Source organism: Malaclemys terrapin, chromosome 8 (assembly GCF_027887155.1).
Source record: "Malaclemys terrapin pileata isolate rMalTer1 chromosome 8, rMalTer1.hap1, whole genome shotgun sequence".
Classification (NCBI taxonomy): domain Eukaryota; kingdom Metazoa; phylum Chordata; order Testudines; family Emydidae; genus Malaclemys; species Malaclemys terrapin.
This window is the reverse complement of record NC_071512.1, coordinates 2,039,437-2,065,871: the sequence shown is the minus strand read 5'-3', so window position 1 is coordinate 2,065,871 and position 26,435 is coordinate 2,039,437. Positions and strand designations below refer to the sequence as shown.

The following is a 26,435-nucleotide window of genomic DNA, read 5'->3' as shown; positions in this document are numbered from 1 at the left end:
TGGAATGAAATATTCTACTACATGTCACATGTGGCTGTCTTCAAGAACTCCAACCTAAGAGAACAACTTATTTTCATCACCTGCATAAGTAACTCGCTTCCTTTCTGTGTGGTGAAAGTTAATTTCCTCAGTTTGGTATATGAAAATCCAAACACTCCCTACCTTGACCAACAAGAATGCATTGCACCAACTGAAGTATGCATGGAAGGAGAGAGCACCTGAAGACATCCGAAGTACATGATTCAAGAGCAGCAGACCACTTAGGAAAAGCAGAGGTCAAAGTTCTAGGAAACCAGCCAGTTTTTGTTCTTTGTGGAAGAACTAGAAGGCACTCCTCTCTCTCCACCCCACCCCTCATTTCTCCCCATCTCGTCTAATTTCTCTCTTTTTTGTTTTTAAACCTAAGTAACAGGTGAAGTTCAAACTTAATGTTAACATTTCAATTTCTATCACAGGGCTTCATAAAAACAAGTAATGGACAGCTGAAATCACCAGATGTACATAGTTTATGTATCTGTGTCACTCTTTGTATTTATTTATTGATTGATTGATTTGCATTGCTCCCTCAGTAGAATATGTATAGTTAAAGGGAAGGGGAACAAATTCATATACCCATATGTAAACACACACTCATCAAACCTAACTCTATTGTCATTGGTGCAGATCAGGGGTTCTCAAGCTGGGAGTTGGGACCCCTCAGGGGGTCACAAGGTTATTACATGGGGGGTTGCGAGCTGTCAACCTCCACCCCAAACCCCGCTTTGCCCCCAGCATTTATAATGGTGTTAAATGTATTTAAAAAGTGTTTTTAATTTATGGGGGGGGTCGCATTCAGAGACTTGCTATGTGAAAGGGGTCACCAGTAAAAAAGTTTGAGAGCCACTGGTGTAGATGATCATTTTGGATTATTTAATAACAGGATAGTGTGCACAAGTCCAATGTAAGTATTCTTCCACTAAAGATGGGGATATGGAACATGGCAGTGCAAATGAAAAGAGAAAATATATTGAAGCTCTGCCTGCTTCACCCTTTAACAGAGATGGGGTAAATGGGCTGCTTGCCCTGGACCCTGTTCTTTGGCTCCATTCCTGCCAGGGAAGGAGGCCTGAGACAATCTTGTCAGGTCTGCATTGCATCTTGCCGGGCAGATCCAGTCTCTCCAACTGTGCTGGTTGGCCAAGGTGACGTCACCCAGACCAACCCTTCATTTTGCCTCTGGCATTTCATGGCCTGCCTTGCTCCCCGAAGCCTGCAGTGGCACCAGCCACTGCAAATACCTAAAAGAGGAGTAGAGCTGAGAGGACAGTCTTCTAAAAACATCTAAAACAGCCCTGGGATACAACTGGAAACTAAACACATTAAACCAAACTGTTAGCCTAAACATTTGAAATAAAGTTTGCTATTTCCTTCGGAAAAGCTCTGCAGCAAGGAAGACTGGCTGAGCCACCAGGTGCTGGGGAGGCAGAAAAAAAACCTGGAGGGAACTTCAGGATGGGGGCATTCCCTGCTGTCAGTGACTGACAAGTCCGGTTCTGCCTCAGAAGTAGGAGGAAGTACTCATGGTAACAGATCTGTGGACCTCCGCAGAAAGAATATGAACATTTAGCACGTCCAAATACAAAGGACATATTGGAACAATACAGCAGTCATTCCAGTCAAAGCAAAAGCAACCTCCTAACAGATCTCCAAATCAAATGAAAGAGGAAAGTCCTTCCCTTCAACAAAGACCGTGCATGTGACTCAGTGCTAGTTATCCAACACATTCACACTGCTTTAATGCAACTATGCCCAGGGATTCAAGCTTGTGCCAGTTAAACATGGAGAAATACTTTAGCTCTATCCCTACTTGATAAACAGCTAAGCTTCCACCCTGCAATTCACCTTCTCATTTGAAAAAGGTCTCTGGAATTCAGAAGTTAATCTCAAGTAGTAAAACAAACACTTCAAAAATCTGTTCTGTGCATCTGTGACAGCCCTTGCTCAATGCAGATTTTCAAGCATCATAGTACGTGCCAAGTACACTGAAATGGGGCTCTTTAGACAATCTGCATTAAAATACATGAGGATGGAGAAGAAATCTAGAGGATTCTAGAAAGAACATGTGTCCTTCTCTTCCCAACACCAGTTATACACACTTCCTCTTCTCTGCTCAATGCTGGTGAGAAGCAGTACTTTTCTTCTTTGAACAGCGGTGCTGTGGGGTGATATGATACCTGTGCCAGTCACCTCTTCAGTCCTCGAAATGTCTCTGGGAGGAGACTGATTCTTCAAGTGTATATCTTGGGCCCTTGCCTGGCTCTCTCATGGATATCAGTATGGAGGGCAGTGCCAGGTCTCTGGTTCCCTGATCCACTCCAGTTCTAACTGAGGACTTAGGAGCTCTGTCCTTGATGGAGTGATGTTTTCCTTCCAGCACTTCCCTTCAGTTTTGGAGCTATATTTGAGCTCTGTCTAGCTGCATGAGTCAGTGTCCCCTTTACCTGTGGGAACAGGTGCTGGCTTTGTTGCCTGGGGCTGTCAGCGCTGAAGATTTCATCAAACACAGAGGTGGTCAGTGTCTAAGATGTCAGTGTCAGCTCTACTAGAGTCCTCTTTTCCTTCTTTCTGCTGCCCGATCCTGGGGTATGATTTGCCCTCAAAGGAATGCTGTCCAATGCTGGTTTATTTGGCCTTGTTCTGGTAGTGACCATCACCTCTGGGTTTGAAGTGACCCATGCGGACTGCTCTAGCTGACCAACCCTGGATTTGCAGACCCTAAAGAAAAGGACTTGCACACAGAGCACATGTAGCTCTCCCCTAGGCAAAATATGCATTAGCAATTATCCTCTATAAGGATCAGCCCATGGCAGGATGGGCAGCGTTTGGAATCTACCATTAGGCATGATGGTTGGTGCAAAGCACCTCGCACCAATGTTCAACAGGGTCACTGATTGGGGATGGGGTTTTTGGAAACATCCTTCGATTGGGAGCGTGCAGACAAAGTCTCAACAAACCTGATTAAAAACAACAACAATGTAAAGGTCTCTGAAGGGAGTAGCTGGTCAGACACTCACTGGGTTCATTCTCTCTGCTGTGGGTGGTAAGAGGGAACTGAGGAAGGGTTGCAAGCCCTATACCCTTTATGTACTGAGATGGGAGAACAAAGGCACAGGACACGTGCACGGCCATGACTGACAAGGCTATTCAAGAGACTGATCTCAGATGCATGTGCACCTACAATAGACCCACACTGACACATAATGCATCAGATCTCCTTTGAGTCATTTTTCTACAGGCTCAACTGCAGCAACATTTGAAGGAAAATAATTTATATCATGAGAGCGTAACAGATCTGTAAAGTACTGAAGTATAAAATTGTAGCACAATTTTTAAAAAAGTATTTGTAGATGAGTTGAATCCTAATTTCTTATTCAAAAGTAGTGAAACATCAAAGCTGTGATTTTCTTATTACATTAGCAGCACAAGAATAATGATCTTCTGGTACAGATATTCAGAAGAGGCCACGAACAGCTGCAGTGCTATACAAAGATGCTGATTGGACTGAGTGTGTGCACTCAATTTTGATCAATTAAGGCTTTATTAAGCTGCACCTTTAACTTCTCAATTGTTCATTCTACTGGAATAGTGTAAAAACAATTATTTTCTTATTAAATTAAACGTCTCATAAGCTTTGTTAGAAAATTAGGACATAAATATAAAGCTAAAATCAGATTTCCAGATTTACTGCTGTTGGGAATGCAGTTCTAAAGCCAATTCAGGTTAGAAAGTTAAAAAGAAAGCCACTCACAATCCACTGGCTGCTAGGATTTTGTGACTTTCCGGGACCTCCTTGACTTCTGCAGCCACAGGTGCGGCTGGCCCGGAGGCTACCTGAGCAGGCTGGTCGCCTTCCGGACCAGCCGCTGCTGGGGAAGTCTTGGGCCACTGCACCTCCCCCACAGCAGGAATTTGGGTGTGGGACGAACCTCAGGGCTGGGATTTGGGGCATAAGAGGGGGTGAGGGCTCTGTGTGGCACTTACCTCAGGGTGGGGGTTCCCCGGAAGCAGCAACATCCCTCAGCTCTTAGGCGGCGGCATGACCAGGGAGCTGCAGAGCTGGCACTCAGGGCAGAGGCAGCGCGCAGAGCTGCCTGGCCACACCTCCGCCTAGAAGCTGAGGAAGGGGGATGTTGCTGCTTCCGGGGAGGTGCGGAGCCAGGTAGGGAGCCTGCCAGACCCTCCAACTACCCCTCCCCAGCACCTGCGGTGCCCCAGGTCACCCTCCCACCCCAAAATTTAGTCGGGGTATATAGTACAAGTCATGGGCATGTCAGGGGCCGTGAATTTTCATTTACCGTCTGTGACCTGTCCATGACTTTTACTAAAAATACCCATGACTAAGACATAGCCTTAGGAATAACCTATATTTCTAAACAAAGGGACAATTCAGATAATGCTTATATTTGACTCATACATTTATATTCTCATACATGCAAGAAAGGCTCTTCCATTTTTAACAAAGGTGCTTTGTAGTCAACTGCCATAACACACAGCGGTTATCTGGCCTAATTGTGTCATGCCACTGTCATTTACTTCGGCTAATCAGTCTCCTCAATTAACGTCAAACAATCCCACCAAAAAACAACTCTAGGTTTCATGTCTTGTCATATTAAAAACAAATTAAGTTGGATATAACAAATAGTTCCTGCTTGTTATTTCCCCACTCATTGGAACCCCATAATTCTCAATGCTGCCAATTGTGGGACAGAATCACAGCACAACAGAAAAACAAGGCGTATGAAATGATGCAGGGTTCCTCTCTTTAACATAAGCACACATCCCAGTGAAATTTCCAGGCAAAGATTGTATAATGTTTGTGCAAGAGGCTGATGTAACTGTGTATGAAATAGAGGAGCATCTATTTTTCATGAGGGGGCTTGTGAATCTGCCTTTCAGGTTAGCTTGGATAGGAACATAAGAACGGCCAGACTGTCTCAGACCAATGGTCCATCTAGCCCAGTATCCTGTCTGCCAACAGTGGCCAATGCCAGGTGCCCCAGAGGGAATGAGCAGAACAGGCAATCACTGAGTGACACCCCCCAACCCGAGCTTCTGGCAATCAGAGGCTAGGGATGCTCAGCATGGGGTCTCATCACTGACGGTTTTGGCTTATAGCCATTGACGGACCTATCCTCCACCAATTTATCTGGGTTTTTTTTTGAACCTCATTATAATTTTGGCCTTCACAACATCCTCTGGCAATGAGTTCCACATGAGTTGACTGAGTTGTGTGAAGAAATACTTCCTTTTGTTTTAAACCTGCTGCCTATTAATTTCTTTGGGTGACCCCGGTTCTTATGTTATGGGAAGTGGTAAATAACACTTCCCTATTCACTTTCTCCACACCAGTCACTATTTTATAGACCTCTATCATATCCCCCCTTAGTTGTCTCTTTTGCAAGCTCAAAAGTCAGTCTTTTTAATCTCTCCACATACAAAAGCTATTCCATATCCTTAATCTGTTTGTTGCTTTTCTCTGCGCCTTTCCCAATTCTAATACATCTTTTTTTGAGATGAGCTGACCAGAACTGCACACAGTATTCAAGGTGCTGGCATACCATGGATTTATATAGCAGCATTATGATATTTTCTGTCCTATTATCTATCCTTTATTATTGCCTTTATTTTACAGACACCCAGGAGTTACCATGATGGTGACTGTTCTCACTAAACACATTACTATGTTTTACACCTTTTGTCTGGCAGTGCCTCTCCAAATCCTTTACAAACAGTATTGAATCAACCCTCAATCCCCCTCTTAACATCACCCCACTTTACAGATGGGGAAGCTGAGGCATTAGGAAGTTACATGACTTGCCTAAGGTCACACAAAAACGTGGACATCTGAAACCAGAGCCAGGAATAAAACCCAGATGTCATGACTCTTAGTCCTGTGCCTTAACCACAAGTTATTCCTGAAGTGGAACAGCAGCACTGGAAACAGAAGTTCTCCAGTGATTCAAAAATTCCAAAAGGCTGAACATCGTCAAGAATGCCAGCTGATAAGTAAATCCTGCTGTTTCACATTTTAAATGGTCTGTCAACCATGCTGTGTTTGTAGTTCCCCAGCGTTACTTCCTCACCCATCTTAAACAGCATGCCAGCTAATGAATTGCAGTAGATTCAATACCAAGTTATTCAAACCATTTAAAACTAAACAATACTGTTAGAAGAAGAACAGGAGTACTTGTGGCACCTTAGAGACTAACAAATTTATTAGAGCATAAGCTTTCGTGGACTACAGCCCACTTCTTCGGATGCATATAGAATGGAACATATAATGAGGAGATATATATACACACATACAGAGAGCATAAACAGGTGGGAGTTGTCTTACTAACTCTGAGAGGCCAATTAATTAAGAGAAAAAAAAAAAAAAAACTTTTGAAGTGATAATCAAGCTAGCCGAGTACAGACAGTGTGATAAGAAGTGTGAGAGTACTTACAAGGGGAGATAGTCAACGTTTGTAATGGCTCAGCCATTCCCAGTCCTTATTCAAACCGGAGTTGATTGTGTCTAGTTTGCATATCAATTCTAGCTCTGCAGTCTCTCTTTGGAGTCTGTTTTTGAAGTTTTTCTGTTGTAATATAGCCACCCGCAGGTCTGTCACTGAATGACCAGACAGGTTAAAGTGTTCTCCCACTGGTTTTTGAGTATTTTGATTCCTGATGTCAGATTTGTGTCCATTAATTCTTTTGCGTAGAGACTGTCCGGTTTGGCCAATGTACATGGCAGAGGGGCATTGCTGGCACATGATGGCATAGATCACATTGGTAGAAAAAAACTCCCTGACAAAGCACAGGAACAAATCCGTACAGACACATGCCTAGAACCCCGACCAGGGGTATTCTATTTGCTACCCAAGATCCATAAACCTGGATATCCTGGACGCCCCATCATCTCAGGCATTGGCACCCTAACATCAGGCTTGTCTGGTTATGTAGACTCTGTCCTAAGACCCTACGCTACCAGCACTCCCAGCTATCTTCGAGACACCACTGACTTCCTGAGGAAACTACAATCCATCGGTGATCTTCCAGAAAACACCATCCTGGCCACTATGGACGTAGAAGCCCTCTACACCAATATTCCACACAAAGATGGACTACAAGCTATCAGGAACAGTATCCCTGATAATGTCACAGCTAACCTGGTGGCTGAACTTTGTGATTTTGTCCTCACCCACAACTATTTCACATTTGGGGACAATATATACCTTCAAGTCAGCGGCACTGCTATGGGTACCCGCATGGCCCCACAATATGCCAACATTTTTATGGCTGACTTAGAACAACGCTTCCTTAGCTCTCGTCCCCTAACGCCCCTACTCTACTTGCGCTACATTGATGACATCTTCATCATCTGGACCCATGGAAAAGAAGCCCTTGAGGAATTTCACCATGATTTCAATAATTTCCATCCCACCATCAACCTCAGCCTAGATCAATCCACACAAGCGGTCCATTTCCTGTACACTACTGTGCTAATAAGCGATGGTCACATCAATACCACCCTATACCGGAAACCTACTGACCGCTACACTTACCTACATGCCTCCAGCTTCCATCCAGGACACACCACACGATCCATTGTCTACAGCCAAGCTCTAAGATATAACCGCATTTGCTCCAATCCCTCGGATAGAGACAAGCACCTACAAGATCTCTATCAAGCATTCTTAAAACTACAATACCCACCTGCTGAAGTGAAAAAACAGATTGACAGAGCCAGACGAGTACCCAGAAGTCACCTCCTACAAGACAGGCCCAACAAAGAAAATAACAGAACACCACTAGCTGTCACCTTCAGCCCCCAACTAAAACCTCTCCAGCGCATCATCAGAGATCTACAACCTATCCTGAAAGATGATCCTTTACTCTCACAGATCTTGGGAGACAGACCTGTCCTCGCTTACAGACAACCCCCCAACCTAAAGCAAATACTCACCAGCAACCACACATCACTGAACAAAACCACTAACCCAGGAACCTATCCTTGTAACAAACCCCGATGCCAACTCTGTCCACATATCTATTCAAGTGACATCATCATAGGACCTAATCACATCAGCCATACCATCAGGGGCTCGTTCACCTGCACATCTACCAATGTGATCTATGCCATCATGTGCCAGCAATGCCCCTCTGCCATGTACATTGGCCAAACCGGACAGTCTCTACGCAAAAGAATTAATGGACACAAATCTGACATCAGGAATCAAAATACTCAAAAACCAGTGGGAGAACACTTTAACCTGTCTGGTCATTCAGTGACAGACCTGCGGGTGGCTATATTACAACAGAAAAACTTCAAAAACAGACTCCAAAGAGAGACTGCAGAGCTAGAATTGATATGCAAACTAGACACAATCAACTCCGGTTTGAATAAGGACTGGGAATGGCTGAGCCATTACAAACGTTGACTATCTCCCCTTGTAAGTACTCTCACACTTCTTATCACACTGTCTGTACTCGGCTAGCTTGATTATCACTTCAAAAAAAAATTTTTTTTTTCCTCTTAATTAATTGGCCTCTCAGAGTTAGTAAGACAACTCCCACCTGTTTATGCTCTCTGTATGTGTGTATATATATCTCCTCATTATATGTTCCATTCTATATGCATCCGAAGAAGTGGGCTGTAGTCCACGAAAGCTTATGCTCTAATAAATTTGTTAGTCTCTAAGGTGCCACAAGTACTCCTGTTCTTCTTTTTGCGGATACAGACTAACACGGCTGTTACTCTGAATACTGTTAGAATATTTGAAAGAACAGTCTAAATACCTGCTTCTTGTAATTTTAGTACATTACGTCTACGAGACAATATAAAAAGCAAGCTGGATGCTCAATAAAGTGACAATATGTACAGTACAGAGCATATTTGTACATTAGTCACACTTCAACTTCATACTGTTCTTTTATTGTAAAAGACCCTGGCTGAATCTGAAAATTTTTGGGGAGGAAGAGGGGAGGGGCTAAGAGTGGTGGTCCTCCCATTATTACTGTCAGAGGCTGCTGTGGGGAACCTGCCACCAGTCAAGGATGACTGGACCAAACTCCCACCAAAACCAGACCGTACTGCTCCAAGGGAATGGGTAAATTCGCTCGAGAATGTCAGTAAGCCACACTTTAGCTCTTCCAGCAAGCTCAGGACCTCAACATGGCTCTTCATTTGGCTAGACTTTGCTCTACTACTAGACTGTTGATTTGATACAATTTTATTTTTAAAATGGAGCCTGTTTTCTGTGCAATGCTAGCAAAAGTAAAAAATTAGGGTTGCAGGTTTGTCACAGTGGAGAAAACAGTCAAGGATAGCATGATTTTCCCATTTGTCCAAGCTTTGTGTGCATATGCATGTGAATGCGTGGGATTTCCCTGCTGTGACAACTCCTGCTCCAAGAGGCTGGGCTTGCAATGCCCACACAGAGAGGCGAACTTGGGTGCACAGTGTTGCAGTGCTGCTCAAGTTTGGCTTGGCCTGGTTAACCCTCCATCATGACAGGGGAGCCGCCAAGTCAAATTTGAGTGAGAGGCATTGTGATCGGGCGAGCAGGGTTACAGCGCTGCTCAGATTTGGCCCACCTGCCTTAACGGAGAGGCAGCCAGGCCAAACCTGAGTAGCGCAGCAACTCTGTGCACCAGGTCACAACACCCAGAGCGGGAAGCCAGGCCCAATCCCAGAGGACTGGGCTACTCCATGTTTTTTGATAAAAATGCCATGGCAAATCTGCAGTCCTAACATTTAAATGAAAATCTTGCATATTAACTCGTTATTAGGAATTGTCTAATAGATTTGTGGAGCCGAGTACCAGTACACTAATGGTTCAAACAGTACATTTTCATGACTTCTAAATGTCACAGTATTCATAAGCGGATATAGTAAAATTCAAAAATTACAGTGAAAAAATAATCAGAATTAAATTCCAGTAGGGGACCATGCCCAAGACTGTATATAAATTGAAGTTTATGCACTCTTTCCCCTTTTTTCAGGTTAAAAGACCAAAGCTCAAGGCTGCGGAAGTGAAGGCACTCATTCTGAATCTTCTATCTCCACGTCCTCTGGACCAAAAGCCCACCTGCATCGGATGAACACCCGAGAGAGCATGCACATTTAGGATGTCATATTAGCATCCTTCTTCTGATTTAAACTCGGGATCTTAAAACAAAGTTAGGCTTCTCTCTCTAGTAAGTAAATACAGTCTTTAAAATACTAGGACAAACGTCTGCAAACTACAGCTAGAAAAGCTCAGGATTCCCAGGGGAATAATCAGGAAGCCATCCTCCTTCCTACCCAGGAAATAGGAGACCACAATCCTCTCCCCCACATTCAGACCACCATTAAAGGAAACCCTAACAGCCATGACATCAACACTTTATAACTGCCCCAAAACCTCTATTTAAACTTTCCTTGACAATGAACAGATTTAACCAAAAGGGCAGTTTCAAAGCATTTGCTGGAACAACAATTTTACCACTTAAAATAACAAACCTACCATTTTATACAAATCAATTTAATATGATGTTTTCAAATATTTTCCACCACTGGGCATCAAAAGAATCAGATCCAATTCCAAACTTGAGATATTTCTCAGGGAAGCCTCCTAACAAGATGACAGTTTTTCAGGCTCCAATCCAAGCCTTTAATCAAAATGAGTTTGTTTTTATTTTGGGCTAAATATATTCAGCAACACCGAAACAATAAAATGGAAGATTTACTTTGGTTGGTTGTATCGCCTCTGACCTGTCCACTGCATCTCACTTTACATTTTAGACCCACACGTATTTGGCGTGCTTATTTATTACTGTAAGATTTCTAATCAGAACTACTGACTTATGAAAGTAAAATAATGGACAATATAATTTATGATGAAGAAATTTATATTCCCGTATTAAAAGCTTCCAACACTATTATTACACTTATCCCTCTCTATGGCTCTTTATTCCACACTTTCTCCCTTGTCTAGGCACCAGCAAGTTGAAAGGAACAATATGTCTTATCCTCCTAGTAAAACATTTGTGAAACTCAAAGAGATGCAGGTACTCTCTCTTCTTGGTCCAACAGAAATCATGTCCATCACAAAAGCAATGTATTTTCATATTGGATGGGAGAGAGACTCCCTGTGATGGCTAGGAAAGACTTATGGGGGATTTTAAAATAAAGGCTTTATGGGCCTGATCCAACTCCCACTGAAGTCAATTAAAAGAGCAGGCCCCACACATCTTCCAACGGTAATGGAGCAGAATCGGTGTTAATCCTGTAACTTCTTTTCAACATAAGGAAAGACCGGATATATTCCAGACAGCTAAATGAAAAACACAGACCTTCCCCTCTGTGTGTGGCTACTACTGGCAAAATATTAATTACATTATTTTTCAGATTTGAAAACCAAGTCATGTGAAAAATTTCACACATTCTTACCTGGAGATCTGGTGCCCAGCATACAGCAGCAGTGCAGTCAGAAAGTACAGGTAGAGCTGAACCAGGTGTTGTCTAGGTAAGGTTAGGAGCACAACACTTAAGATGTAACCTGGAGCAGAAATCAGAAGTTGAAATAAAACCTCTGATGTCTTTTAAAAAAACAACTTCGACATCACTCTCTCTTACTGCAGGATTTTTTTTTTTTTTTTAAATCATGCACCTGGATACAAGAGAAGAAAAACATGTAGTTGTCATACACGCATACAGCTCCATTCACTTCAGTCAAGTTGCATCTACTTATATCAATGGTGAAACTGACCCATGATATTTTGGCAAAAGAAAGTGACTGCGAGACATGAAAAAAGACAAGAGAAAGATGTGTGTGTCCAGGCTTCTCTCTTCGGCACACATATTTAAGTGTAGATAAATTTCAGCACTAACATAAGCAAAATGCCTTCATTGTAGGCAATATATATCAGTGAATATATCCACCACATTCACAAAATCATCAAGTTACAACAATGTAAATATTGTAATGCATTACATAGGATACATTTAAAACCTTCATTTGTATGTTAAGCAAAATTAAACTTGTAAATTACTTCAGTTCTCTCACCATCCATTTTCACATCTGAAATCCCTGCTTAATATCACAATTTGAGACTGAAATGTAGGTTCTTCTCTACACTGCTCGAATTCAGGCAAATTCACAATTGATATAGTTTCACGCAAGGGCATGCTCCAATGGAGCAAATTACATCTTTCCTTGCCTCCACTTGGGGTTTGCATTGCAGTTACTTCAATGGTTGTCTAGCATTTGCAGGAATTGAGAAAAATTCCCAGTGAATACAAAGCTTTACTGTTCAAGAACATAGCCTGGCTAGTGAGTAGCTCAAAGCAAAAAAGTTGTTGGGCCTCCTTTTCAAACCTCTTTCCATCAGGATGCCAAAATAAAGCAGACATTGCAAAGCCTGCTTCTTCAGGGATTCAGTGATAAGTATCTAATGTTTGGCAGTCCCTAGTATTTCCCCAAAGACTGTAGGGACAGAGAGCAGGAATCCTATGCACACCGCATGGTGTCGTTTGTCCTTTGCTTTGAGCTCTCTGCCACAGAGACCCTAATTTCAGAGGTTAATAACTTAAGTGACTGGCACTAAAATCCATTCAGCAAATCTGTCAAGGGTAAAGGATTTCCTAGCAGCTAAGAACAAAACATCTTTAGAAGGGCTCATCACACAGATCATAGATATTCAGTAAATGCTATTTGTTTTAAAATATCATCTATCTACTTAGCAAATTCCTTAATTGGTCACAACCTTTTTAACTAGAGTTGATTATGCTGTTTTGAGTATGTCGTAAGATAATTATGAGCATGAAACAGCACTGAGATTCTTGAATAAATATTCTAAGAATATATACGAGTAGTTCAATAACAATTAGCTACTATCAGACAACCTATCAATGCGGTATGTCCCAATATTTAATAGGATGGAATCCCAAACTAAGACAAATGTTTATGTAGAAACATTCCAATTCTCCTCAACTGCCAGCTACTTAATATTTCCAACCTCCAGTGGTCCATCTCTATAAAGCTCTAGTAAAAGTGCACTCACTGAAGAAAAAAAAAAAAAAAAAAAAAACCACAGCTGGCAATGAACCCATAGAAAAAACTTCAGACCCATAAAATACCAAGCAATCAAGTCCATTCAGGCATGTAAAACTTCCTTATTCCATGTAAGGGCAGGTAGATAAAACTTATTTGCTCACCAATTTAAAAAAAAATACATGTATAAATTTACACTTGTAACAGCAGAGCAGATTATAATTTTCCAAAATTTCCTGAATCTTGTATTAACAACACAAAGCTATGATAAATGAGACGTTCATCTGAGAATTGCTTTTTTTTTTTTTAAAGTTCAAGGCACGGTTTACGCTCCCTACTGCAAACAGGAACAGGACTATAGTACCACAATTTCCACAAAGCCCCTGGATTTTTTTTCTTTTGAGCTTTAAGTTCAATTAAATACAGCTATTTATGGAGCCTGAGGCCTGGCACTGAAACAGTTTGCTTACAGCAATTAGGATGCTTTAGATGAGCTACATACGTCTAATTAATAAAGCAAACAAATGTTCATGTCTTCTATTTCTTGGCTAAATAGAAAAAAATCACATTTTATCAGGTTTAACTTCTTCTCTATTCTCCACCTCTTCCTCTCTCACCAAACACATGAACAGTAACCACAAGGACTGCTGGGCAACATCATTCCTTAAGGCAGAACATGCATTTAACTGTCCTATGTCACTCCAAGAAGAATTAGCTGGAAGAAGGGTCCTAATATTTGGCATGCCTGGCTTAAATCCCACAGACCAAGCAACAAGTTTTGGCTCTCTTTTGGATACAAAAACTAAACAGATGTGTGCTTCTGTAGCCAATGTTAAGGTCAAAGAGGGGCACACCAGGTTACCAAAATTCAAAGACAGATGTGAAGGTGACTTCAGCTGGAAATGTGTTTATATTGTTTCAAAAGTTGTTTACCTCTGCCACATTTACTCAGTATCAAACAACACAATCCAAAGAATGTTTAAGGTAACAGTAGCAAACCAGAAACCTACAACAAGCCTTCCTGGTTCTCAAATGCTCTGGGGACTTGAGGTGACAAAAAGGTGGCAAAGCTCTCTAGTCTCATTCGCTTAATTCCTCCAATTCGCAATTAGAGGTTAACACTTTCAGTAGTGCTGGCCAGTTAAGCTACTGCTGTACCACTCTAAGACCAGTATCTTCTTCTCCAAGTCTCACTTTAAACCCTCCCTTTTCACTTGATTCACCCTAAATCCCACAAGCTTTTCCCTTCACCTTGGGATGCAGTCTTCCTTTGCGGTAACTACTTCAAGAATATCTGCTCTGTCCTTTACCACATTCATATTTCAGCTCTTAGGAGCAAAGAGATGGAAACAGACGACAGAGTATGAAAGTCACCGTAGCACAGCGTTTTAGGGCTACAGCTGAACAGTGCTATAGTACATTTTGTAAAAGGCAAGAAAGTTCAGCACTAAGGCAGTCACTGCATCCATAATCCATCCCTGTTGTGCTGGAATATTGTAGAACATACAGTGCTCATTCTTCCCTTTGTGATCACAACTCCAAATCATTAATTGGAGAAGAGACCCACAGGGCTGGTCTTCACTATGGGGAGAGCCACACTGCTGCAATCAATTACAGCAGGGAATCGATTTAGCGGGTCTTCACTAGACCCACTAAATCAACGGCAGAGCGTTCTCTGGTCGACCCCAGTACTCCAGCTCCCAAAGACGAGTAAGGGAAGTTGACCGTAGAGCATCTCCCAGCGACGCAGCTCAGTGAAGACACCAGGGTAAGTCTACCTAAGCTAGATCGACTCCAGCTACGTTATTCATGTAGCTGGAGTAGCGCAACCTTGGTCGACTTCTCCTGGTACTGAAGACAAGCCAACAGACACCTCAAGGAGGAGAATGAAATTCAAGTGCAAATCAAAGGAAAGATCAGACCGTAAGAGTTTGGAGATCCTTGGTTTAAAGGCCATAAATAGTGATGGTCCTCAATGCACTGCAATTGGTAAGCAAACCAGCAGAGTCAAGATTGCTACAGCAGCTTTAGTGATGAATGTTGCAGCTCATGGATTCAGGCCAGAATTTCAGTGTTCATTTCTATGCGGTTTTTGCATTTGCTATAATTATTTTTTGACGGGGGAAAAAATATCAAGTAGTTTCTTTTTCATTTCATTATTTACAATTCCATTTTGAAGCTTGAAAACAGACATTTTAAAACACGTCACATGACAATATTCACATTTTTGCAGTAGAGGTCTTGTTCCCAGAACTGCACATTATCATTACCATTTGTGATGCCTCTGACAAACAAAAATATAAACGATTCATTAACAGGTTGGCTTGTTACAAGGAAGAGGAGGGTGATTGCAAATGTAGACAAATCAGAAGAGCAATATTTCATTCCCTTTTTTTCTGAATATAAGTGTTAAATTTATGATGCAGAGGACATTCTACTTCAAATAAGAGTTAAAGGAGGTCATTTTGGGGATTAAAGTACTGGATGTTGCAGTCTTAATAATAGCGTTACTTTCAGTGACAATGGATAAGTTTGCAAAAATCAGAGTTGCTATTATGAGTGTCACCTTCTCTAAAGGAAGGAAATATGATGCCCTAAACCCTGTAACTATTCTGCGCACATAGCATCTACCTACTAGTTTGGAAAATATTTGCATATTAATGGGCAACATATAAACATATATTATTGTAACCTTGCCTAACACTCCCTGAATGGATGGAAAAGCAAATGCATCATGCATTCCCCAGGAGCCCTGGCAGAATCAGACAATTTGGGGTCCCCTCTGTATCCTCACTTTGACTTCCCTGCCATTCCATGCTGGGCCACAATCACACCCCAAACATACTAGAAAAAAATGGAGAAATCACTAAAAGACTCAAGGAGAACAGCTTAAACGCCGCTAAATGAAAATAACGTACATTACTAGCTAGCCATGCATGACCTCCGTTACAACTTGTTGGTTAGACAGATAAATACCCTTAAATAGTCGAACATTCACTGTTCCACTACACAGACCGCACTGTTTGCCTTTCAACATCTCTCTCTCTTTGTGTACCACGAACAAGTTGTGTCCAAGTCACTGTCTCACAGATGCATATAATTATTTATAGCCCTTTGCTTCTTTGAAGGGTCAGGCATCAAAGTCTTTGACGTGCTGCATATTACTACATCCTTTAGAACACTTAACACAATTCAAACTGTATCTTCAAGTTACATGTTTATGAACCTTTTTAATTTCCTCTTTTTTGCATGGTTACATTTCAAATATATTTTGCTCATTTCCAATAATTATTTGGAACAGTTAGGGTTTAGGTTGTGCATGGAAACTTTGCACAATAAAAGTCAGTTAAGGAGTTTATAATATTTCTCTCAAAGAACAGTATCGCTTGGTGGTTGCTTTTGCAGAGCCACATCAAAGAAACATTGCCTCCACACACAAAAAAAAACAACAACAACACAGCTGTCAGGATGAGAAGGAGCCATACTTTAGTTTAGAGGAACCAGGAAGTAACTGCACAGCAGCTTGGATTCTTTCCAAGAAATGAATTTCCCAGGCCTAGATGATCTCTGCCTCCAATCTCTCAGGGGAACTGACAAATTGCCCCACAACATCCTGTGGCAGTGAGTTGTAACACTATGAACCACAGGATAGGCATCAGATATCTGTGTCTCATGACCGAATCTAGTGCCGGTGCAGACATGGAGTGACAGCAAGCATGGAAAACTCAACTGCTGGTCTGTATAGCAGTTGTACTCTACCGAGTTATGCTAAAATGAGAGGACTAACTCATGACAGCCCAATTCACGAGTAGATTGCAGAGGACAGTCTTACAGTGAAACACTTAAGTAGTTCAGGCTAGTCTACACGGCAGCACTTTATCATGCCTTGTGTGGTCGCGGCGCAGCGCTGGGAGAGAAAACATCTCCTCAACAAGGGGCGTAGCTCCCAGCACTGGGGCACTGTTTACACTGGTGCTTTACAGCACTGCCACTTGCTGTGCTCAGGGGTGTGTTTTTTCACACCCCTGAGCGAGAAAGTTGCAGCGCTGTTAATTGCCAGCGTAGACAAGCCATCAGTTTATTTCTTTTATCCAAAATAAGGTTGAGAAGTGACTATCAGTCTAGAAGTACCGACTTGAGGAAGAGGTTTCTGATAAACTCTTTAATCTAGCAGAAAATAACATCCAAATGGTTAGAAGATGAAACTAGACCAATTCAGTTTAAAAATAAGGCACAAATGTTTAACAGTGAAGGTAATGAACCACTGGAACAATTTACTTATGGATCTGGCAGATTCTCCATCCCTTGAAGTCTTCAAGTGAAGCCTGGATGTCTTTCTAAAAGATGGGCTATCGCTCAACCAGAAGTTATGGGCTTGATGTACAATTTACTGCATGAGATTCTACAGCCCGTGTAATGCAGGAAAGTCAGACTAGAGGATCATAGTGGTCCCTTCTAGCCTTAACATCTATGAATCTAATCCCACTAATTGAACTCACGTAAAAATAATAGAAACAAACCATTCTTTTTCTTCATATCTCACCTTAATTCTCCTTTACACCCCACTTGGACCACTAGGAACAAGTCCCTACCAGAACCCAGCAAGATGGGATCTTCATAACTGGCAGACAAATATATCCCCTGCTGACCCTTCCCTCAAAATACAAATAAAAAAAATTAATGGAGATATCCCATCTCCTAGAACTGGAAGGGACCTTGAAAGGTCATCAAGTCCAGCTCCCTGCCTTCACTAGCAGGACCAAGTACTGATTTTGCCCCAGATCCCCAAGTGGCCCCCTCAAGGATTGAACTCACAACCCTGGGTTTAGTAGGCCAATGCTCAAACCCACTGAGCTATCCCTCCCTCTCCCTTTTCTAACGGAGAAGCTGAAAGAACTTTAAGTGCAATGTCATATAGCATATCCATTAACGTGCAAGACAATCTCCTGCATTAGATATGACCTATAGGCACAATTCATGAAAAATTCTCAAAGCTGAAATTAATCCACACATCTAGCCACTAAGACTAGATATAATGCCAAATCCATATCAGTGTCCCCTACCAGCCAGCCAACAACAGTAGCAACAGGGGTAGCTTCTTCTGTACTCTCCTGCCTGTGTTAACTAAATAATTCTTCAATGCAGTGTTAGCATGCTGGTTTTTAAAATTTAACACACTTACTGGGAGCCAAGATCTTTGTAAACAATACCAAAGAACGTCTTAAAAAAAAAAAAAAGTTTATGCAAGAGTTCAATAGATTAGGGAACCACAAATCAGCTCATTTATGAGCTAAGTAACCTTTTGGCAGACAGCCTCATAAATCTAGAATCAACAGACTTTATCTTTAAAAATATCAGGAAAGGCTTCCCAATCAAATATAACGATCATGCAACGTTTGTGTCGTTCAAGCTACGAAGTGTATATTTTGCTCTCTTGGTACTGTCATACTTTGCACAATGCAGAAAATATACTGACAAATACACACACGGCCACGACGACATGCAAAAAACTATCAATGTTATAAACATATAAACTCTTCAGTACATACAGCGGCTATCCAAATTATCATACATGCCAATAGGTCTTCCTGTTCTAATTATCCAAACACATGTAGTGTCATTCAACTATTTCAAATATCTGTTTGAAAATAAAAAGCCCAACTAGCACTGCACTCCATTTCCTTTATTCGGACGACCGGCAATGAAGGGAATCCGCTATCTCCCTTGCTGGATTCTTTCCGAGAGATCTCACAGTTCTTCCATGACAGAGAATTAAGTAACGTAGGCTCTTATCACAACTGACCCTTTGGCTCATGACAGGCGTAACTTCCAGGATGGTAAATTGGGTCATTATTGAAAGAACCAAGTGGGAGTAGCCGAACTATGCCAGGGGATGATTAGTTCAACAAAATGCACTGCACATGTCACCAGGATATTGCAGAGAGCTTAACAATAAAACATGATTAAGATAATCAAAAGTAACAGAAAATAAAGGTTTATTTGGTTTCTAAAGCTGTAACAGACTGGGCACTCTGACCAGAAGTAGGAGGAAAGAACTAAATGTTGCACAGAAGCTTTAAGTAGCAGTTTCAACCATCGGTTTGGTTGTTGATTCTGATCTTGTTGGACTATTGAGAAAATATATTATTTGTATACAAATTATAGTATTAAAAGGTTGCTCGTTAGTGAATTACAACCCAAGAGAATCTTTAAAAAAATATGCATTTGAAATCAATACACAGTATGATGTGAAGTAATAGTAGGGATCTGAAAAGATATGATGGTTCTGTTGACTGGGTACTTAAATTAATATGGGCTGCTGCATTCTGGACCAGCACTCAAAATGTTACAGTAACCATGAAAACTCAAAAGGTTTATAAATGATTCCAAGTCTCTTTTTAAGCAGAACTTCTTTGTTAAGAAGGTGTAAAAAATGTATTGACAAGTATCAGCAATATAAATACCTAAACTTTGTACTAGGAAATATTATCGAAAGGAAACACCAAGCAAAGAGACCAGCTCAGCAGAAGCCTGGAGCACCTACTGGAATAGCAGTAACAGTCTGGCAATCCACAATACTGAGAAAGGAAAGAAGAAAAAAAGAAACTGCTAAAATCTGAGTGTGGCAGGAATTCTTTAGCCCTTCTGGTGTGTCTGTTAATTGCAACATATAAGGTCCTTTATCCAAGGAGCTCAAAACAGCAAGTGATCTTGACAACACTACAGGGAATTTTTTGGAAGAAAAAAAATAAGATGAACACAGTCTTATGACTTGGTCTTTACTTAAAAATAGCTATATTTTAAAATAGAACAGTTGCAAATTAGTTCTGTTACTCACTTAACTAAATCCTGCCTGAACATAAAAGTAAAGATACTTGTATAAATGTGCATCGGTTCAAGACTTCACCTTTCTGTTTACTGAAGCTATCTGAATACGTTAGAAAGAAGCAGGGATATGAGATATGCTTCCCCAATCCTGCACCCTTTATTTGTTGGGAGGAAATCTGTCTTGGGAGTAGATTGACTCTGCTTCCCCTCTCAGCCTGGAGCCGTGGATAAGAGGGTGGGTATGGGTGTGATCTGTACCCTTACATTGCAAGAGCATTAGGCACCCTTAGGGAGAGGCATATAAGTCTGGTCAGTAATTAAATTAATATTCGCCTAGACATAAGGAGATGAAAATGGTACAGCAGCATCTGATAACAGCGAGTTCAGATGGCTTCTCCTCCTTTCAACCCTTTACACAAATGCACCTAATATTATTGGCTGAGTGATTAAGGTATTAACGACAGTTCAGGAAGTTACCATTACATACTACTACTTTAGGTCACAAATTTATATGTTCCATTTGCCTGAGAACTTAAACTCTTATCAGTGACTCTGTCTTTCCCAGGACTTAACGTTTGGATGGCAAAGAATTCACCATTGGGTAGAACTCTGCCCTAAATCATTCCCTGATCTCCTACCGTAAGCATGTTCACTCTTAAGCAAGTAAACATGAGTTATTTAGTGCAATTTGGGAGTGCACTATATTAGTGCAATAATGACCATAATTCAGAATCACACCATGATTACAGATTAAGGCTCTGGACAATACCTATTCTCTTATCTTCAGCTGACTCACTATTTGCCCGCCAGCATGCTACAGGCCTCCCATCACATCTCAGTCCTTTTAGGGGAAACACATTATGGCTTCTGCCACTCCTCCGTCTTTCATCAAGGAAGAGCAAATAGAAGCAGCTGACCGCTCAACTGCGGGAGGATAAACTTGGGAGATTTTGGCAGGAGCAACTAGCACTGTCTGAAACAGCAGGTCTATGTGACCCAAGACTGTACTAGGAAACCATTTCAACTTGGCACAGTTTTGTTGCCAGTGTGACTAGTTTAACTTAGTTAAAAGAGTCTTTAAAAATGTACAGTAAAACATTTACTGTTCACATGGGGAAGAAACTTAATTAAAGCCTTTTTAAAAAACCTGTTTCTTAGCACAGCTTTTTTCTAGTAATATACAGGATTGCTACATCAATATTGATAACAATTAAGTACTTTGCAAACAGATTCACCATGTTCTGCCTCTCCAGTAACTGCTGTTATGCAGTCTCCCAGCAGGTATAGCAATGTTCTTTTATAGGACGGCATGAAGGGGAGGATAAAGACAGCCAGGACCTGACCCTGAGTACTGAAACCATTGACAAAGGTCTCTATGGAGAGTTATAGGGGCCTAATACTCCCCTATGGGGTCACATCCCCAAGTACTGTTTATAATTAATATAATTTTTCAACTTTGAAGAAAAAAGTTTAGATGAGCTAAAATAGAAAATAAGATTAGAGATCTGAATCTTTTGTGCTATGAAAAGACCTAAACAGACTGAATTATTTGCACTGCTTTTCATGCTGCATGGTTCCAAACTAATTTCATTTTCCATTTGAAGTTGGGTTAGAGTCCTAGTGTATTTAACTTTCAGCCTGTATTTTTAAGACTCGTTCATTATGTACATCAAGATTTCAAAACAGCAGAAGTATGTGCCACCATCCTTTAATTACTATCTGGCCAACAGACAATTGATGGGTGCACTAAAAACTTGAGAGAGAGAATATTAAAGTGTGATTAAGTAGATTTTAAGGCCAGAAGGGACCATTTCTGATTAGATAATCAGACCTTCTGCACAGCCCAGACCATCAATTTCACCCAGAGAGATTCCTGTATCTAGTCCATCATCATGCGATTGAACCAGAGCACAGCTTTTAGAAATATACTTGGTTTTGATTTAAAGACTTCAAGTTATGGAGAATTTCCCACATCCCTCAGTAATCTGTTCCAGTGGTTAATTACCCTCACTGGTATTATAGTAACAAGGACTATCATGGAAATTAATGTACTATACTCTTGTATTAGCGTTACTTCTGAGTTTCTTAAATGTATGTGCAGTACATGTTGTTCAACCTTTACCACATGATTTTACTACTTCTGGTGTATTAGGCAAAGGAATGACAATGGCTTAGGCAAACCAGGTAAGTTTGCCAGAAAGGAAAAAAGTCTAGTAGAGAGATCAATACTTTTCTTTCTAGAGAAAAATTCACATGCAGAAAGGCATAACCATTAAAACAGTGTAGGACAGAGTATATGTGAGTGTACAGATATATATGTACACACACACTACCAGGGAAAGTTGCAGATGTGGTATATCTTGACTTTGGTATATCTTGGTTTTTGATACTATCTTGCATGACCATTTCAAACAAACTAGGGAAATACAACCTAGATGGAGCTACTATAAGGTGGGTGCAAAACCAGTTGGAAAACTGTTCCCAGAGAGTAGTTATCAGTAGTTCACAATCAATCTGAAAGGACAAATTGAGTGGGGTCCTGCAGGGATCAATTCTGGGTCCGGTTCTGTTCAATATCTTCAACAACGATTTAGATAATGGCATAGATACTACATTTATAATGTTTGCAGCTGATACCAGGATGGGAGGAGTTGCAAGTGCTTTGGAGGATAGGATGAAAATTCAAAGTTATCTGAACAAACTGTCAGAAGTAAATAAGATGAAATGTAATAAGGACATATGCAAAGTACTCCACTTAGAAAGGAACAATCAGTTACACACACAAACAATGGGAAATGACTGGCTAGGAAGGAGTATTGCAGAAAGGGATCTGGGGTCACAGTGGATCACAAGCTAAATATGAGTCAGCAGTATAGCACTGTTGCAAAAAAACATTCTGGAATGTATTAGCAGGAGTGTTGTAAGCAAGACACGAGAAGTAATTCTTCCGCTCTAATCTGCGCTGATTAGGCTTCAACTGGAGTATTGTGTCCAGTTCTGAGCACCATATTTCAGGGAAGATGTGGACAAATTGGAGAAAATCCAGAGAAGAGCAACAAAAATGATTAGAGGTCTAGAGAACATGACCTATGAGGGAAGATTGAAAAAACTGGATTTGTTTAGTCTGGAGAAGACAGAGGGGACATGATAACAGTCTTCAAGTACATAAAAGGTTGTTACAAGGAAGAGGGAGAAAAATTGTTCTCCTTAACCTCCGACGATAGGATAAGTGGCAATGGGCTTAAATTGTTGCAGCAAGGGTGGTTTAGGTTGGACATCAGGAAAAACTTGCTGTCAGGCTCTTTAAACAAGGGAATAAAATGCTAATGATGGGGATTCCACAACCTCCATAGAAGATTTTTAAGAGCAGGTTTGACAAACACCTAACAGGGATGGTCTAGATAATACTTAGTCCTGCCTTGAGTCCAGGGGACTGAACTGGATGACCTCTTGAGGTCCCTTCCAGTCATATGATTCTAAGATTCTAAGGGCAGAAATAAATACATATACACATGCACTAGAGATTATAAAACCCGAAAATGTTTCAGCCCAGTACTGGTTGTCTTTGTATACCTCAGCAGCGCGGCTAGAATCTCTGGTGGACCTTCAGAGACAGGAACTGGACACTTTAGTGAAAAGCTTTTTTTTTTTTTTTTTTAAAGCAGGTAACAAAATCAGAACAACAACAAAATGTGTCTGCTTAAGCTTGATGTTTCTATCTGGAAATGTTTGTCTGCTGTTGTCCTAGTCTATACTTACAGTTAAACTATGTACAGCTCAACTGGTGTTTAAAAATTGTCAGGAGCAGATAATTTTTCTTGTACAGATCTGCCCCCCCCCTTTTTTTTTAAATGAAAGAATGTGAGGGGGAAGAGCCAGCCTGCAGGGTTAGCTATATGCCATCGGCTTTGGTTTAATTCCTAGGACTAATGGCTTGGGGTGGGTGGGGTGAATCACTACTGCAGTACAACCAACCATCTAAGAACCTCAAAACAGATCTGTTTCTGGGTTTGGGAGCTTGTATTGTATTTCAGTCCATTTTGAATTAGAAATGGGGAGTACAGTTAACAGCCAAGAAGCTCCTATTAACAATCCCTACATCTGAGCTCTGCAGATAACATTTCCTGTGTAGGATCCTCAACGCCGGAAGTTGTTAAGTCTGCCAAAGTTTGCTGATCTTCAAAGCATTCTAAATCTCATCATTCACCCAAGCATTTGCCTGAGGTGGATTGGCATATGAGGGGTGCCTAGTTCTGGTCAGGAAATTGGGTGTGTCTGAGCCTTTGCCCTATTGTGTCAGTGGGAATTAATTCAGTGACCGCCTAATATTGCCAACAAATGGCAGCAATATTTTTTCATATCCTGCTTTTGCTGCTGTAAATGTGACCAGGGGCTTAGCCAACTGACACATTTTTATATCCAAATTTTAAAAGTAGATTTTTTTGAACCGTGCTTACAGCAAGTTGCTATGCTAATCAAGCCCTTCATTGATAGATATCTTTCCCACGTAGATTTGAAATCGCCCTCCTCTCCCCCATCCCAAATTGGGAGGGAAAGGGTTTTGTTTACCTCATCCTCCTCTGTGGTTTACAGAAAGTTGCACTGGCTTAGGTAAAGGTGTGTTTTTAAACTGATTTAACTAAATCAGTGCAAAAAAACCAAACAAACCACCCTGTGTGGACAGAAACCAACTTAACCATGGTAAACTGATTTAGTTTAAATCAGCAAGGGGTCAATTTAAGATAAATCAATATAAGCCAAAATTATAGCAATTTAAAAGTATCCACAGGGTTTCCTACATATATAAACCAGATTAAAAACCGATTTTAGCTAAACAACTGCAAATTTGTGTAAAAAAAAAAAAAAAAGTCATAGAATTCCTCCCAGAGCAACAATTACAAATTAGAGCAGTAACAGCATAAAGACTCAATATTTTAAAAGAAAGAAGTGAAATTATTGCTGTAGAAAGAAGCAAGGAGGATTAAGAGAAGGCAAAAAGGGAAAGAAAAGTGAGATGCCATCATTCCAGTACTTAAATAGGCACCCAGCTGAGTAACACTGTAGCAAATGACCATAAAGAAAAGCTGTTTCAGAGATAAGATATCATTAAGCATATTTCTCTAAAAATTAACTTATTCTGCAGCTGCTTTTATATTACAAACTGATTTTGTGAACTAAAATTCCTGAAAATATTCGTCAAAAGTGAACGTTTATTTGCACAACCACCACCATATACATTAAGTATCCGGTAGTTATTTTAGGCACTGTCAAGCAGGTACTACAGGTACTACCCCATTGTTCCCACACCAACCTACCTCTCACCCTGAAAGGCAGCTACTACGCCTGGTAGTTTTCCATTAAAGAGCAGCAGGTATATTCCTGCAATTCTCCACAAGACTCACATTAAATCAGCAAACAATGGGCCATAGAAAATATTTTCATTTGTCATCAGGCAAAAATGTAATAGATAAAAATCACCTGCTTACACCTATGGAGCAAGGATTAAAAACCTAGTTTTACTGCTCCAAAAACACAGGCCTTCATCTAGCTGAGCTAAAGGATATTTCCCACAGCGGCTACAGCTGCAGATTCTCTTTATCCTCTCTAGGCCAATGACTACAAAACAGCATTACAAACATAGCAAGTTAAAATAAATAAATGATTGATATATTTATTTTACACATACACACCCCTTACCTATCTCAGAGCTGGAAGGGACCCCGAAAGGTCATTGAGTCCAGCCCCCTGCCTTCACTAGCAGGGCCAAGTACTGATTTTGCCCCAGATCCCTAAGTGACCCCCTCAAGGATTGAACTCACAACGCTGGGTTTAGCAGGCCAATGCTCAAACCACTGAGCTACCTCCCGTTACATACTAATCCCCCCGCAAAGTTATCATCTGAGTTTCACAGGAGTTCAAATGCAACAATGGGGAACCAATCTGTAATTCATCCACATACTGTAGCCAATCACACACACCCCTTCAGAGTTGGTCCCAGAACCAGGGTCCTTTCATCTCCCCAAAAACAGGCCTCTGGCATGTGAGTTTCTACTTTCAGTTCCCTGAGTTGGGAGTAATTTATCCAGAAATTCTGTCACTTTCCAATCCACTGTCGGTGCTTGTACTATTTTGAAGGCTTAAGAGTTGAACCCAAAGTGCCATATCGGTACTGAGTTCAAGTAATAGAGTTTGAAAGCTGGCTTTTGTCAAGCTGCAGGCCATAGTTCAGAGGCAGCAGCTTATTTCCTTCTTTCTAGTCTTTTATTTAGCTCCAAGCAACTAGGTTAATTTTTACATCATAATTAACCATCCTCTCTCTCTCCTGTTCATCTGTCAGATGCACAGCAGTACCTGATAAAACCCATCCCCATTCCGGTACTCTGTTCTTCCTGTGCATTAGTAGCATTTCACCCAACTCATATGTGATGTCCATTAAATTCCTTTTGAGGCTATGCAATAAACCTCTTTCTGATAATTCACTAGGAGATTCTAGAAACGGATCGCTGTACTCCTAGGATAAACATCACCATTTTATTAGACAGACCAAAA

General features: G+C 41.0%; 1 protein-coding gene across 2 annotated transcripts in view; it reads right to left on the bottom strand.

Moving 5' to 3' along the window:
• Positions 1 to 26,435, bottom strand: part of RNF145 (ring finger protein 145) — a 65,186-nt gene that overhangs the window by 24,859 nt on the left and 13,892 nt on the right. For both annotated transcript variants that reach the window (XM_054037972.1, XM_054037971.1), the window contains one exon: positions 11,456 to 11,564. In XM_054037972.1, the coding sequence (XP_053893947.1) occupies positions 11,456 to 11,564 (109 nt within the window). The remainder of the gene's footprint in view (positions 1 to 11,455; positions 11,565 to 26,435) is intronic.